Here is a 16,247-nt window from a genome sequence, read left to right as displayed (position 1 = left end):
CTAATCTGTATTTTTTATTTTGTTTTTTTGCCCATTTTGAACACTTTCTGCCATACTTACACACATACATTAGATGCAGTACATATAGTTTTGTGGTATTATTGCAAGCTTTGTCAAATGGATAGATGCAGGCCAGATGGGGAACAATTCAATTTCCTCACAATGTTGAGCAACCAAACGCACATAGGCCTACTGTCCAATTTAGCTGGTAGCAGGTACAACTCAGAACGAATCAGCTTTCAAGCAGATTTACTGTACACTGCTAAGGTATAACGGAATTTGACAGTTGTGCAATATAGAGCGTGCAGGAGACAGACAGGGGCAAGAGCATGCCTGTGCAAGATGAAGGGGCGTAAGAGAGGGGGTGGTATGGTGAGGGGACAATATCAACAATACATTTGACAACAGGTTTTTGCATGTTGATTGTCTTGGTCCAAGCAATGATAAAGGAACCTTTTTGTTTTCATGGCCACGATGTATTCATTGATGGATTTATTTACATTTGAAAAATTAGTTAATTGTTTTGATTGAGTAATCCCCCTTTGCAGATCACATTGAGTGCTGTGCTGAATTTAGGATTGCACTACTAGAACTCTGACAATCAATAGTCTCGATTGAGAGACTTTTTTCTAAAATTCAATGCCACATACACACATATGAATTTAGCACATCTTGATTGGTACGTGGAGCGCAGAGGCTGACACCCCCCCAATAGCGGATCCCCACTTTCAAACACTGAGGAGGACGTGCACTCAACTCTAAAGTTGGACATCCATTGTCAACATTATATTTTTTTCTGAAACCCCAGAGGACCTGTCCGTTTGACACATGTGATGAGCGGTTAGTTGGTGTAACGGTGGGAGAGATGGACCATCTGGACCCAAACGCGTCGCGCAGCGTCACTGCTCTCCAAGGAACGGCACGGACGATGTGGTTCACCGGCGTGATCATCGCTTCAATTTACGGTGTAATAAGCGTTTTGGGGCTAATTGGCAACATCACGCTCATCAAGACGTTTTGCTCTGCCAAATCCATCCGCAATGTGCCGAATCTCTTCATGTCGAGCCTTGCGCTCGGGGATGTTTTACTGCTGGTGACCTGCGCTCCGGTGGATGCCAGCCGCTACCTGTCAGAGGAGTGGCTGTTCGGGAGAGTGGGCTGTAAAGTCATCCCCTTCATTCAGCTCACCTCGGTTGGGGTGTCTGTGTTCACTCTCACGGCCCTTTCCGCTGACAGGTAGGCTACGGTTTCTGTTTATAGCATATTTCTTAGACCCTATAAATACTTTAAAACCGCCACACGGCAGACACATTATGCAAATGTCCTTTTTTTTTTTGTCGTAACAGGCCACATGTGCAAACTAAATGTTTTATTATTATAATAAAATCAAATATGTAACCATGTATTGAGTATTACGCACAACAGAGCTGCTTCTGTTTAAGGCTGCTGACGTGTACCATCATACATAAGATGATACATAAGCCTAATCAATTGCTAAGAAATCAATATACTGCTGCCAGTTTTGTAATTGCAACGTTTGAAAAGATGACTTTGCTGGTTTTGTTGACAAAAGAGTATCACTGTCACACTAAGTTTCATGTAAAATATGCTGATGATGCTTGAATGTAGCACAGTAATCATACGTTTAAACCCCGAGAAAGAAAAATCTCGATCAATAGTCAGGTGATAACTTCCTGTGGGAAATCTTGTTTTAGGCACCTACGTGTGCGCGCACATGTTTTTTGTTCTCCCTCTATTTATTTTTCCACATCAGACCACTTATTTATTATATAGTTATTTGTTTCTCGCCCAATCCTCATCATCTCTCACTGTCAGACCGTTCTGCTGCCATGAACAAATAACCTTCTGAGAGAAAGGAGATGGAAAGAATATTGTGAAAAACATAATTTGGTGAGTTAATTGATCTTGTTACTTAAGCTTTGTTTAACTAATAATAATGTTTAAGTCAAATAACTGATCCTTGGAGTCCCATGGCCATTAGATGCACGTATTTGTTGAGTTGCAAGATTAACATTCAAGGTTAAATTGATTTCCATTTACATAATGGAAGTCACTTGGCTTATTATTGTCATACTGTAATAGCACTTGTGCAAATGTGAGTCTGTTTACATTGTTTACAGCTCTGGCTTATTTTCAAACATGCTGCTTCTTTCACTTTACCATTACCCTGTAAAACTCGGCTGCCAAACTGAAGCAGTCATTTAGTGAAAATATCAGCTGTACCTATAAAGTAAAGTATACATTAGCATTATGCTTCAAGTTTCAAAACTGCAAACTTGTCACAGACATACTTGTAGGTGAAGCTGTGTGGAATCTGTGAACACGCTATAGTCAAATTTGAGCCTTGATTCCTCCTGCAGAAGCTGTTTTAGAAAAGTTTGACATTTTGGGAAATATATACACTTATTCTTGCCAAGAGCCAGATGAGAAGAGTCATTATATCATTCACTTCTTTGTTAATTAAAGGATGTGTTGATAAGTGATCTGGAAGGCATTTTTGTAACCTTTGGACAGAACCAATCTAGCTGTTTCCTTCTGTTTCCACTCTTTTTGCTAAGCTTAGCCGGCAGCTGGTTTTAGTTTCATATTAGAAGCAGTTATGAGGGTTAGGTGGTGTGAGTCTTCTCATGTTAATCTTAACAAGAATAACCGTTGTTCCCAAAATGTTGAACTAATACTTTAAAGTTCAGTTTAATCGTCCCGAGGAGTAGAAGCCTGCCATTCAACTTATGAAACCTGTGGAGTTCAAGTGCCAATAACTCACCAACCAACAAATAAGAAATTAAAACACAGGAAATAGTCATGTTGAAGCTTTTTGATGCAAATCACATTTCTTTGCATTTCACATTGCAGCCCTTTGTCATATTCTGGAATGATAGTGGGTTGGAGTATTTGCTGGATGGTTAGCGATCAGACGTTTCTTCAAAATTTCTATAACTGCAAACAACAGCTGTCTTTATTGTTATGTGCCATAATGAATCCCTGGCCCTCATTTTTAGTTACAGGTTCAAATAAAAACTTATTACAAACATGAAATTGAGTGATCATGAGCAAAAACTTGCTTTTAAGGTTTGTCTTTACAGCCACTCGTCCAAAGAAAGAAATCTTGCTATTATCATATGCCTGCCACTGTATTTGTCAACTAAAAGTATCTGCAGTTTTTAATAAAAAATTTACTAGATAGATAGATACATAGATAATATTTTATTCATCCCACAGCGGGGAAATACCTTTGTTACATTAGCATTCTCTACAATTAGAGCAAAAAACAAACAAACAAACAAACAAGTAAACACACAAGAAAAACAGGCAAACAGTAGACAATGAGCAGAAGGTAGACTGAAGTAAAGTGGCGTCAAATAAAGGTATTGTAAAGTAAAGTGCGGTTGCCATAGTACAAAAAAAACCAAACAATATTGCAGTTTAAGTAAGTGACGTTAAATTAAATTGAATATGTAATTAAAGTAATAATGCAAAAGTAGGTAACTACAATATAAGTTATGTTCACCTGTGACCATAAATAATATTGAAAAAGCAAGTACTTGTAATGGAAAAATATAAATACAGATGAAGATATACAGAAAGTGTGGATTAAATGAAAAACAGGAACAGAACTTCATCAATATGTGGAGGAAAAGTAGCCTGTGTTGTGTGGTGCAGTTCAGTTCTAAGAAAACACGTCTAAATCCAGACCCTTCTAATGAGGACTTATTGTAGGCCTACTTACTTGATGTGTACTGAAAAAAGGATTTAATTTCTGTTTTTCTTTTCTTTGTCATTTTATATGGACAACACAAATCTTTAAAGTCAGATGTATAAATATGAGTTAGGTTGATAGATTCACCACACAATCATAATATAATTTGAACATGATCTTGTGTCTTCCACATAAATATTAGGTTTTGTCTGGGACAGAGGATAACTATATTTAACTGCAGCAAACATACTGATCTGCCACTTAACATCATATTGAGCAAAACACAACCTGTAGATCTTCAATATTAACCCGAATATCAGTTCACACACGTATTTCTATGTTTTCTCATTCTCTCCTGTGGTCAGCTGGACAGTGGACCAAACCACTGGGAGACAAGGAGGGGAGACTATAAATGTTTCTAAACTTAAAAAGCTTTTTGGGGGGTTTGGATTCTTTTACTACATACACAGATATTTTAAGTATGCATCATTATATTATTTACCATACACAGCATGGTTTAAATTATATTTTGGGGGGGACAACCCTTAGATGGGGGGTCCTGACTAAGGTCTATGTAGAAGCATCCAAAAAACAGCATGTCTTAGGACCTTTAACTTGCATTCACCAGAGAAGATTTAAAATGTATGCAAATGTTTGCTATCACATTCACCGTGTCATCTAAACTGGTGAAAATATGTAAATGTTATGTTTTCATCACGTTTTTGCTGCCCCCAAGTGGACAATAAATTAGTTAACACTGGTTAAAGAGCATGTTGCCACACCACAAGTCATGACATAATTGACCATTTAATGTGTCAAGTGTTAAAAAGGGACCACTTTTTATGGTACTTTTTAACACTTGCTGGTGGGAGAGTCAATGGGGCTTTTCACAGTAAGATGTATAACATACTGATAACCCACTGATTATCTATCTATCTATCTATCTATCTATCTATCTATCTATCTATCTATCTATCTATCTATCTATCTATCTATCTATCTATTTATTTATCTATCTATCTATCTATCTATCAGGTACAGGGCCATCGTGAAGCCTCTGGACATCCAAACATCAAGCACCACTACCAGTATTGTCCTGCGGGCGGCGCTCATCTGGCTCTTTTCCCTGATCCTGGCTATCCCCGAGGCTGTATTCTCTGACCTCCATACCTTCAACGTCACCTCCACTAATGAGAGCTTTGTCACCTGCGCCCCTTATCCCACATCTGGGGATCTGCACCCTAAGATCCACTCAATGGCCTTCTTCCTCATTTTCTACGTCATTCCACTGCTGGTCATATCCGTGTACTACACCTTCATTGCTCGCAGCCTGACGAGGAGCGCCTCAAACCTGCCTGTGGAGGGGAATGTGCATGCAAGACGACAGGCCAGTATTCAAGCTAAAGTCAAATTATCAGGGCCGTTGCCAGATTTGGGACATACTCAGATCATGCGGCCATTGTTTTATTGTTACCTTTACAATAGTTACATTTTGTAACTCCAGATTCTATTAGTTTAGACGTAGCCCTCTAAGAGCTGTTGCTATTGGGTCAAGGTCTACAAGCAGGACATAGACCAATTGCTCTTCCTATTCACACTGAACCAGTTTAAGGTTTTGAATAATAGCTTATTTTGATCAAAATCAGTAATGATTATGCATTGGTATAATACTGATTGTAAAGCCCACATGTGATCATGGTTAATGACTGCAGAACATTCGCATTCCTCACAGCCACCCAATTTGTCGATGATTGTGGATAGGGCAGAGTGAGTCATGGAGGACTCGGACATATTGCGCAGATAAAAGCGGATGAACAAGCACAGGGATGCCCAGGAGGCCGCTGCACAGATATCAGCCACCGCCATGCTCCTAAAAAGGGCCATGGACGCTGATCTCGCTCTCGTAGAGTGTGCCCAGATTGCCCTGAGGGGGTTTTGCCCCCTCCGTGCTACAGGCTTGGGTGATAGCCTCCCACAGCCAGTGGTACAGCCGCTCCTTCAAAGCGCTCTGGGAGCGCTCTCTGTAGTGAACAAACAGCTGCTGTGCTGCTTGATGATAACCCGCGTACTGGGCAGAACTGTTGGGACGCCTCCTCTGCGTCATTGCTATGAGACGGGGGGGAAAACCCTTGAGGGAGAATATCCTTGACCAAGGGGAGCTAGTTAAACTTTTGGTGTAAAAGAAGGATTTGGCTTTAAGTTGGCCACACTTCCGTTTTCCTTAATGGAGAGGCAGGATGGTGAAACCGACAGCGCGAGAAGCACTGTTTTCAGTGACAGCATCCTGAGAGAGGCTTGTGACAAAGGCTTGAAAGGAGGATTCCCCAGAGCTCAGAGCACCAGGGCTAAGTCTTAGTGGGGTGTGAGAGAGCGCACAACAGGTTTCTGTCCAACCCCCTTCAAAAAGCCATAATGATCAGATCATCCAGATAAAACAGGACTCTGGCTGAAGTGGCGTCTCCATGCATTTGGGGAATGTGCAGGGTGCCAAGGGCAGCTAAATGGCAGCCAGTTGTATTGTAAATAAGACCAATGAAAAGAGAAGTGCAGGAATAAGTTAGGCTAGCCAATTTGTCGGGGGATAGGACCTGAACAAATCGGATTACATTATCTTGCGTAAGCATGGACGCTTAACCAATAGTAGTTTGTGAATGCCATTGAAGGGCTGGTCTTGCCTAGGAGTTGCGTGGGGCTTACCAAAATAACGCCTCATAGATTTCTTTCTAACACCAAATACCAAATACACTAAACTATATATTTTTTAAATGTGAATCAATCACTAATATTTATATAATGGTTTTGAACAAGACATTTTCTACACCCAACAGGTTGAATCAAGGAAGCGATTGGCCAAAACAGTGTTGGTGTTTGTTGGTCTCTTTGCGGTCTGTTGGCTTCCCTGTCACGTAATCTACTTATACCGCTCCTATCACTACTCACAGGTACACGAAAAGCACTTCTCTAAATTTCCAATATGTTTATTTCTTTCCATCTGTCTTGGAGTGTAACACACAATTGCAATCCATATTTGTTTATTTTACAAAAAATATTTGTTTTGGATCTTTATTCATAGTTATACAATATTGGAAGGGGCTGTGCAACAGTATACTGGAATTTGTTTGAAAAAACCTGATTAATTTACTGTATAAAATTTTTCTCTGCTGCCATTTGTATTCTTTTTACGTATATGGATAAGTTAAAAAAATATTTGTAACATATTTCAACCATGAAACCAAATTGATTTTACAATTTCAATTATTAGCTGTGTAATTAATAGTCAAGTTGTAAATGGATACTCCAAAGGGAGGCTTTATTATGGAGAAATACTTAATATCATTCTACCATATTGCATGATTTTTTTTTGTTAAAAACTTTGTATAGTGTGTTTGTACAATGGAACAAAATCTATGTGAGTTTAAAGTTGGTTTTGAGTGTCTGATAAAAAAAATTGAAAGCCAATGACAGAAAACAACCACTATAGCTCATTTGGACGTAAATTACGATTCTGTTTGAATCTGTTTGGAGCTCATATCCAAATCCTGAATTAGAGTATAGGCACACCTCTAATGTTTGTCTGTCTATCTTGTAAACCCAACCTTGTCTCTTCCCCGCCAGGTGGACACTTCAATTTTTCACTTTGTGTGCAGCGTCGTAGCTCGTATCCTGGCCTTCACCAACTCTTGTCTCAACCCCTTCGCCCTTTACCTGTTGAGCGAGACCTTCCAGAAGCAGTTCAACCAGCAGCTGTGTTGTTGTTGTTGTGTGATCCTCAAATGCTCCTTGCATAGCCCGACTCATTTTAACACACATGTAACGTCTGTCCGCAGCACACATCAGTCTATGGCAAGTCTAAGCATTATCAATGGCAGGCGGATCCATCAGGAGGATTGTGTGTAAACTTATTTATATCATTTAATAGTGGTTTGTAAAATATCTTAACTAACTACTAAAGACTTGATTATTTATTTTACAAGCTGCGTGAGCATTATTTAAAAAAAGCAACCTCAGAGCAATCTGTTTTTTTTGCTTTTGAGTCATTGACTTGTACTTTACACGTTTTCACAAATCATCTTATACATAGGAGCCCTGCATAAAGATACACTCTATAATGGAATGATTGTACCCAAAGGAGTATAAATGTTGCAATTCTATGAAGGCTGGGGACTTGAGAGAAACATTATTATTATTACTATTATTACTATAATTACAAGAATGTTCATCAAAGTAGCATTAGTATTAAGCATAAAACTCTTAAAACACTGGATCTGGACATTTTCCAAGCTGGTTCCCTAGAAAATACATTACATTTGAAATACAAATTGTTTTTTTGATTACATCTTGCTCCCTGGATTATATTCACAGGCATCTGTTTTTACAAAGCAGAAGGTGTAACATCTTTGTATCACATAGCTGTCATAAGGACACAGTAAAGTGGCATTTGCAGTCTGAGTGACATGTGTCTAGAAAAGCTAGAAAAGATGGTGGTATTTGGTAAATGTTAAAATTAGTCATGTTACATGCTTCAAGTCACTAAGGTTTTGAGGTTGAGTGTTAAAGCTGCTTTTGCACTTATGCAATGATAAGTTAAAATCAAATAAGTACTTTATCAAACCGTGTCCCAGTCCAGGATAGGAAATGATGCCTTTATGCTGGATGATCACGGCAGGCCACCCTACTACATCACGTGATGACGGCGCAATGTCCACGAGTAGGCTACCATGAATAGGACAGGATAGGATCACAATGACACAGCAATTCCTTTTTTATTTTTTCATATTTTTCACCAGTTTTGCGTCCTGCCTTTCAGCCAAACCCCTCATTCACACTGAAAGTTCTAACAAATTCAATTTGGTCGTTTTTTTTTTTCCTTTGTAGGTTTATTTTCCCCCCGCCACATGACAACAACACGGAGGAGGCTTTTCATTGCATGTGTTATCACAGTACATTTTATGCTCGGCAGACATCAGGCACACACATCAGCTGTTTGTACAGTATGGGGAACACTCTGAAGAAGCGGCCTTTTCAAAACAGTGTCTGTCTTACTAGCTGTGCGAGGCTATCACGCAGGCTTACAACACGGAGAGGGTGGATACGAAATAGAAAGATAGTTACAAATTGTAACTTCAGATTCTATGAGTATAGGCATAGCCCTCTAAGATCTGGGCCACCTACTCCACTAACATTGTAACATTGGCTAAAGAAAAATGCTGATGTTGGGAGACAAACAACGGGTTTGCTCATATTATATACAGTATCTGTGGACATAGCTGGGGCCCGTGCTGGATGTAAGGACGGGAAAGAAAATCTTCCCGACTGTGCATGCGTGAAGGAATAATACTCAATGGCGTCAGCTCTTAGAGGAGTACGCCTATACTTATAAATCTTGAGTGACAATTTGTAATTATTGATGTAACTTTCTCCTTAAATGTTACTCAGTGGTGTGAGAAAGAGTCTACAGCCATGATAGTAGTGAGGCAACCCTGTCTCCTAAAATAATATGTTTCAAACATAAGAGAAGTGCATTTTGAGGGAACCATTTCTTCCAGCAACAGGTGAACGTTGTAAAACTGTAAAAAATATAGTGCGTAGTAGTTTCTGTCGCCCCTTTAAGTAATTTGAAGTAATGACAACATCACCGTCGGCACGTCCACATGTTACAAGCCTTCTACAACCGCGCTCCACCCCCACCCCCACCCCTCCTCCTCCACACTATTGCTACAAGCCTTCTGTTACTGTGCACCACCCCCACCCCTCCTCCTCCACACTGTTGCTAGTAGCTCAAGGAGGAAACAGGGGCTTAGAAAAACATGATGGACTCCTTAGAAAAAGTAATTATCTTTGCTCAAGTCTCTGCACGGGAGAGTCACAATCCACAATCAAGGCACAATCTTCTAAACATAGCCATACTGAGAAATACATAGAGAGTTTGTAGGTACTAATTTGGCAATGGCTTGAATGAAACGGATGTTCATTTATATCAAAAAGTTACGCAGGAAAACTTTAACGGATCATCAAACAGATCATGGTTAGGGTTAAAAGAAGCTTGATTTTGTTATGTAGTTTTAGTTACGTATGTGATGTACTGTAGATAAAAATAACCAAGTCAACTTTGACTTTTGGTTTCAACAGGGGCAAAAAAAACAGCGGTCCCCCTGTGTTTTTTGTTTGACCCATCCATCCACTTTTTTCTCCTCCTTACGGCGTTATGCAAAAAATACACATTTCCCTTTAACACCTAATTGACAATGCTGTTTTGTTTGTCATTTTTATAGGGACACGGCTAACTTATGCTATACACTCTGTACCTGGTAAATGACCACGTCTTTTACTCTTAACACCTTCAGTTTGTATTACAAGCTGTAACTGTTGAGTCTTTAAGCTCAAACTAAGATAAACCTGACGACATCATCAGCGGTATTTTGTGGGACCTGGTAAAGCGCCTTCAGAGCCACAGAACACATTAACTAATTTCACAATCTGAGTTGTACTCCCCAGGTCAATTTAACAGATTACCATGAGTAAAATTTGACATTATCGCTAATGAAGCTACATGTACAGTATTTACAGAAGTGAAAAGACATATTTTACAACAACAAATTTGAAAACAGTAGGCCTATGTCTGTAGAAAAGGCAGGATAAGCTGAATCCCCCTTTTAGTACAAAAATACATTTAATCCCTGGCACTTTTCATTATACTAAATGATTTTTAAATCTTTTGCTCAAATTTTGCCAAAAGAAAAATATCTATCTAATATGTGGTATCTTTTTATCTTCTGGGATATTAATGTATAGTATTATGCCTGCACTCTGTTGCTGTATTTGTAGACTATTTCTAAATGTCTTATGCTGTGATAATAACTGTGAAATTGTAAGTGTACCTTCAGAGATGTATACTAAATGTTAGTCATTGTTTATTGACCTGTGAAGTGAAGTGAAGCGAGGTGAATGCGGTGGGAAAATGAACAGTGAACATAAATGCATGTTTTAGAAATCCTATTTGGTATTGGATTACTGTGTGTGTTTGTATTTTTGTGGTTGTGTGTGTTAACGCAATTTACACATAGTTCTTGAGAAAATGAAAGTGATAGTGTTTAGCTTAAAATTATTGCACTGTGCATTTCTCTTTTCAATGAAAGAAAATAATATGAATCAATGTAAATTGCAGTCATTTAAGTGTGCACTACATCTCTTTCTACATAATGAAAGTGGATTCACATGTGCGTCTTTGTAATTTGGTTATGTTTAGAGTGCTAGTCTTGTTGACCGTGTATAAACCACATAGTTTCTGCACCACTGTTTTCACTGGACGTGATTATTCCGCACTGTCACATGCTAGATTTACAGTCACCATGTCACAGTGCAATGTCCTAATTTGGTGTTTCACAGAGGCAGAGGATCATGCCCAGGTTGCGATGAGTGGGTGTATAATTCAGTCTGGATAGCGTTTGTTTGATTGTGGTGTAAGTGCCTTGCCAAATTTCTGTCCTGCATGGTCTCAACCATCTACTTACATGTCATCTTTATAGTCAGGCTCATTCGGTGGAAACTCTGGAATGCAAATAGGGATTAGTCATTATATGTTTAATTCAAGAAATGAAAGAAACTCAAAGCAATACTAATAAAAGCACATTGGCACATACAGTATGTTTAAAAATCCCTTTCAAAGAGTCTTACAGGAATTGTGCAAAGAAATGCGAATGTCACTTCTTAAAGCAACACCACAGCCCTTTTCCTCTATGGTTCCCCTACAGGGATGAAGTGGAACTGTCTCATTTACAGATCCACCACCCGATCTGGCAAACTTGCGCTTATAGCCAATAGAGGGCTGCAAATGGAATGCTGTTTTTGAAAGTGCTGTTTTAATTCATTAAAAGTCCTCAGGAAAATGCAGGTATTTAGGAATTCTGCAAGGCCACCTGTTACACTTGCATATAGAGAAAATATGTCTAATTAGTCAGACAAGTTGAAATTTACTCTGCTTTGAAGAACATTCAAAAAATGTTAGGACTGCCTTGTCCCAAACTGTGAATATTCTTCAAAGCGAAGGGCAAATACCTAAGGGAAGGAGAGGTACTTCACTTATCTTTGATAAGTACTAGATTATATTTTTATTTTAAAGTTCAATATATTGCACAGGCAGTAATTTAAGAAAGGGGCTGTACTCAACATTCCAAACATTGACATAGTGACAATTAAATGTTTACTGTGCGAAGATATGGTGGAGCAATGGCATCCTGAACAGAGAATTAAGCCACACTCCCTCTGTGGGAGGTGTAACCTGAGCTCTCAGTTTTTTGGTTTGATTGGTGGTTAATGCAAGTGGCCATGAAAAAAAGGTGTTTCATGTATTGGGCAACGGTCTGTGAGAGCCATGTGGAGGCAATTCCGGCCCGCTGTTTGATATATATATTAAGGTTTAACGGTAGTCCCTTTAAAGTCCAAACATTTAAAATACAACTCAATCCCAAAACTACATAAACATTAAATGTTCTGTAATGTAATAAGAAAACATAAATCAATTTGTTAATATTGATTGTTTTTGTTTTCAATCACACACATAAAAATGTAATGTCCTCTACCAGCTTATTTCATTTGCCAATAGTATAATTATAACGAAAAACCCAAAACAAATTTAAAAAAAGGTGGAGTTTACATTCATCATTCATTTTGTTACTAAGTGTAGCTTTAAAACTTTATTGGAGCAAATCAAAACATAACCATAACCATATTTTTTAAGCAATAAAACAGCAAATCTGTGTTGTTTACATTTGCGTGAGTACATATGTTTTTCTTTTCTCGCTCTCTTTTTTAAGAACTTGGTAAAGGGATTTGAAGCCTATATATTGTAAGGTGGGATTCCCTCTCGTACACATTTTACTTGTATTGAAAACCCCATTGGAATATGGCAGAGTGGACATCCTCAAGAAAGGCATCAGTGTGTGTTTGTCAGTGTGTGTGTGTGTGTGTGTGTGTGTGTGAGTGTGTGTGCTTGCGTTAAAAAAGTTAAAACACATTAACTCAAGAACAGAGGTCATAAATGAATCTGAACGCATTAATTCCTGTAAACCTCATGTATTAATCTTGCTTAGAATTAATTCAGATTCAGGGTAATTCTTTTCACAAGATTGCTGATAGCACTAGCTAGCTGCCCTATGGAACCAGATATCAAGAAATGCTAGGTCATACTAAGGTGGGTTTCTATATAAAAATGACTTCGAAACAGGTAACCTAACTTAATGTTTTATTAACTAGGGCCGTATAAACAAACATAAAAATGTGAAACAAGTTGTTTACAAAAGAAGTACCCCTTGCTCAGAAATTAACAAAATGGTAGTTACCTTGCTGGTTTGGTTTGATACTTCACAGAGATCTTACATTGCTGCATCTTAAAAATAATATAACAACCTTACATTTTTCTTGCCATTCTATTTTGTAAGGCTGTTACATTTTCAGTAGGAGACTCGGTAGCAAATTGATAGTGTGAATCTCCTTTAGATGCTTCACTCCCATCCTTGAAACACCCAGGAAAGTTTTCCTCTTTTTTAAAATTTTCTGTTAATTTGACAATACCGTTGGTGGTGAAAAAGGGGGAAGATATGCAGGGAATTGTGACAGGTAGGATTCAAACACTTGACCTCTGTGTCAAGGCATAAACCTCTTAGTGTATGTGCGCCTGCTTTACAAACTAAGACGACCCAGCCACAAAACTTTCCTTTTAAGCATCTCTGTATGGAAAGGGCCTTCAGGAGGAAAGTAATTAAAAACAAAAACACTCCCAGTCCTCCTGATAATAGCTCCATTTTTCTAAAGGTCAGTGCTGTGTGTGGATGTTTTATCTGGTCACTCGGCAGTGTATTGATCCATATGAGGTTGCTCCTCACCATGTTCCACCAAAGTGTCGGAACTATCACATGACGTCAAAGGACTTAAATGTCATCATGTCTATTCCACAGTTGATGTCAATGTTGCCTCCCGGGAAATTCATGCAGAATCTATAGTTGTTGCACCACGCACCTAAACAACAGAAGAGGTTGATTTTCAAAGACTCTCAAAATGACCTATACAAGCGTTTTATATTATATAACACTGTGATACTATAGACATAGTATAGTTATGTGATGTGTATAATAATAACATGTACGTGACACAGTCGCACAGTGGCCATTTTGTGGTGTAACACATGACCAAGAGGGCAGTTTATCACGTGACAATTCTATTTAAGGTCACACTTTTAAGCATGTTAATGTTGTGAAAATGAAACTAGTTTAGGCAACAAAAATACTTAGTTAGGGATATACTGTTTATAACTAAAGATAGGGCATTTAATGGTGCTCCAAACGGTACACTTCCGGTCTCCTAAGTGGGCGCGGCCTTGTTTTTAAGTGTTGTGAACATCTTGTGCAAGGATTAACTTGCAATACCGTGGTTGGCCACTGGAAATAAATGACTGCAAAGCAGTGTGCTTCCTGGGGATCTGGTTGTAAACGGTCTCTGATTACGTTTATTAAAACATCCGAGACGGGCATGTAATTCATCACGTAAAACTTTAAAAAATAATGACGTATTGTGACATGATATCATTGCAACTCAGACTAAGGTCCGTTAAACTCGGTTAATTTAAAAAAGTCACAGTTGACTTCTGGTTTTATAGAACACAAACACCAGAGTAAAGGTCCTGTGTTTGTTACTACAGCCACAAGATGTTGCCGCTTTAAAGCAAACATTAGATTGAGTTATGAGTGGCTTGCACAATCGCCCTACACAGCCATTTTCAGGATGAGGACGGACATTATTGGTGAAATGGTGGCCTGTTTATAGCATCTCATTTTGTAACAAAGCAAGTCTTACTTCTGTGCGTCAAACCTTTACAATTGCCAGACGAACAAATACAAACTTAGAGCAACAGATAAAACAACTGAGAAAATAAATGTACATCCCTATAGTCTTGTTTTTATTTTCATTTGAGATATACATATAGTATAAAATATATAGTATATAAGTTAATATCTTAGTCCTGTTTATGTCTTGTGGCTTTGACATTGTAAAGGAGTCATTTTTTCACTTATGCATGCATTAAATTCATCCATCAGCCTTTATTTTAATTTCATTTGATTTCCAAGACATTCAAACCGCTTTTTATTACCTACTAGGCAAGGCAACTTTAATCATATAGCACATTTCAGCAACAAGGCAATTCAAAGCGTTTTAAATAAAACAATAAACAGCAGTTGAAAACAATTTAACACATTCTACAATAGAATAAGAGGTATAAAATTAAAAAAAATTAAAGTGACAGTGCAGTGTAAGTAACTAATGTATTTTGGTGCAAGAAATAAAGGAAAACCGTTCAAGTGATTCTAAGATTCACATTTTTAAATGTCTATTTTCCTAGAATTATTTAAATGTTGATGTACAGTATGTATGCACGATGTTACTTTTATGCAGTATAATTGCAAAATAAACATGAGATGGTCACATTAAGGAGACAGAGATGTAAATATGAATAATGCAAAGGGAAAGACATCAAATGAATGTGATATTTTGTATTTGTGACCTACAGTAGTAGTATTTTCTACAGTTTTACCATTCTGGCATTTTAATAGTTTTTTGGCTTTTGGTTGAAATGAATATTTGAAGTGCTACCTTTTGTGCTTTTCCAGTATTTTCATGTTTCTTTAATGGGTTTCCTTTATAAAGAGTGTATCATTACTGTTTCATGATAAAGCTTACATCCTTTTCTTTTACCCATTGTGCTGCATTGGGGTAATTAAATAAGATTTTCATGCAATTTGATGTGCAATTACATGTTCTTGACAGCAACATGTGAGAGATGTGTCTGTTTGATACCTTGGAGATTTCATATTTTAACCTGATGAAAACCTTTCTGATTGAACAACAGAGTGCCATACATAGCACAGACCTTCCGACACATGCATCAGATAAAGCCTTTTTTTATACTTCAGCTCCAGTATATCCCAGTTTGATTATGAAGGCTGTTTCCTGTCTCAACATCTTCATATTTTGGTGTGAAAGAACTTGACTATGCACAAAGCCCTGACCTCAATGCCATCCCAACACCTTTGGAATGAATTGAAGTGAAGAAATTTCCCCACGCATGCAACCCCCTCTTGAAACCATGTGATCTTTTACATTTATGATGTTTTTGATAAACAAACAAGATATAATACTCTGTGAGTTTTAGAGGTGTTGGTAGTCCATTTTTGTCATCTTTGGACAAAACCAGGCTAGCTGTTTCCACTATGTATGCTAAGCTAACCATCTGCTGGTTGTAGACTCGTACTGAATGGACAGATACCTTGGCAAGAAAGTGAATATATTGATTGCTTTCTTTTAATGCTCTTGGGTTTTTAAACATGTTGAACAGATGGGTGCAATGCACGGGGGATGATTATTCCCATATCCACATGCTTTTGGTCATAAAGTGTGTCATTTTTGTCATTCATTGAAAACGTTTCCTGTGTGTGGCTTGGTAAATGTAGTCAGGTATTGAATGTATTTATATCATTAG

General features: G+C 38.1%; 1 protein-coding gene across 1 annotated transcript; it reads left to right on the top strand.

Annotated features, from left to right (window-relative positions):
• The first annotated feature begins 865 nt into the window (after positions 1–865).
• Positions 866–8,483, top strand: LOC117946843 (gastrin-releasing peptide receptor-like). Its single transcript, XM_034875258.1, has 4 exons — positions 866–1,236; positions 4,754–5,105; positions 6,547–6,660; positions 7,334–8,483. The coding sequence occupies exons 1-4, from the start codon at positions 866–868 to the stop codon at positions 7,613–7,615; spliced, it is 1,119 nt and encodes a 372-aa protein (XP_034731149.1). The 3' UTR covers positions 7,616–8,483.
• Positions 8,484–16,247: the final 7,764 nt, after the last annotated feature.

Source organism: Etheostoma cragini, chromosome 1, assembly GCF_013103735.1.
Source record: "Etheostoma cragini isolate CJK2018 chromosome 1, CSU_Ecrag_1.0, whole genome shotgun sequence".
NCBI lineage: Eukaryota > Metazoa > Chordata > Actinopteri > Perciformes > Percidae > Etheostoma > Etheostoma cragini.
Note: the sequence above shows the minus strand (reverse complement) of the source record. Positions and strands in the feature narration are given on the sequence as shown.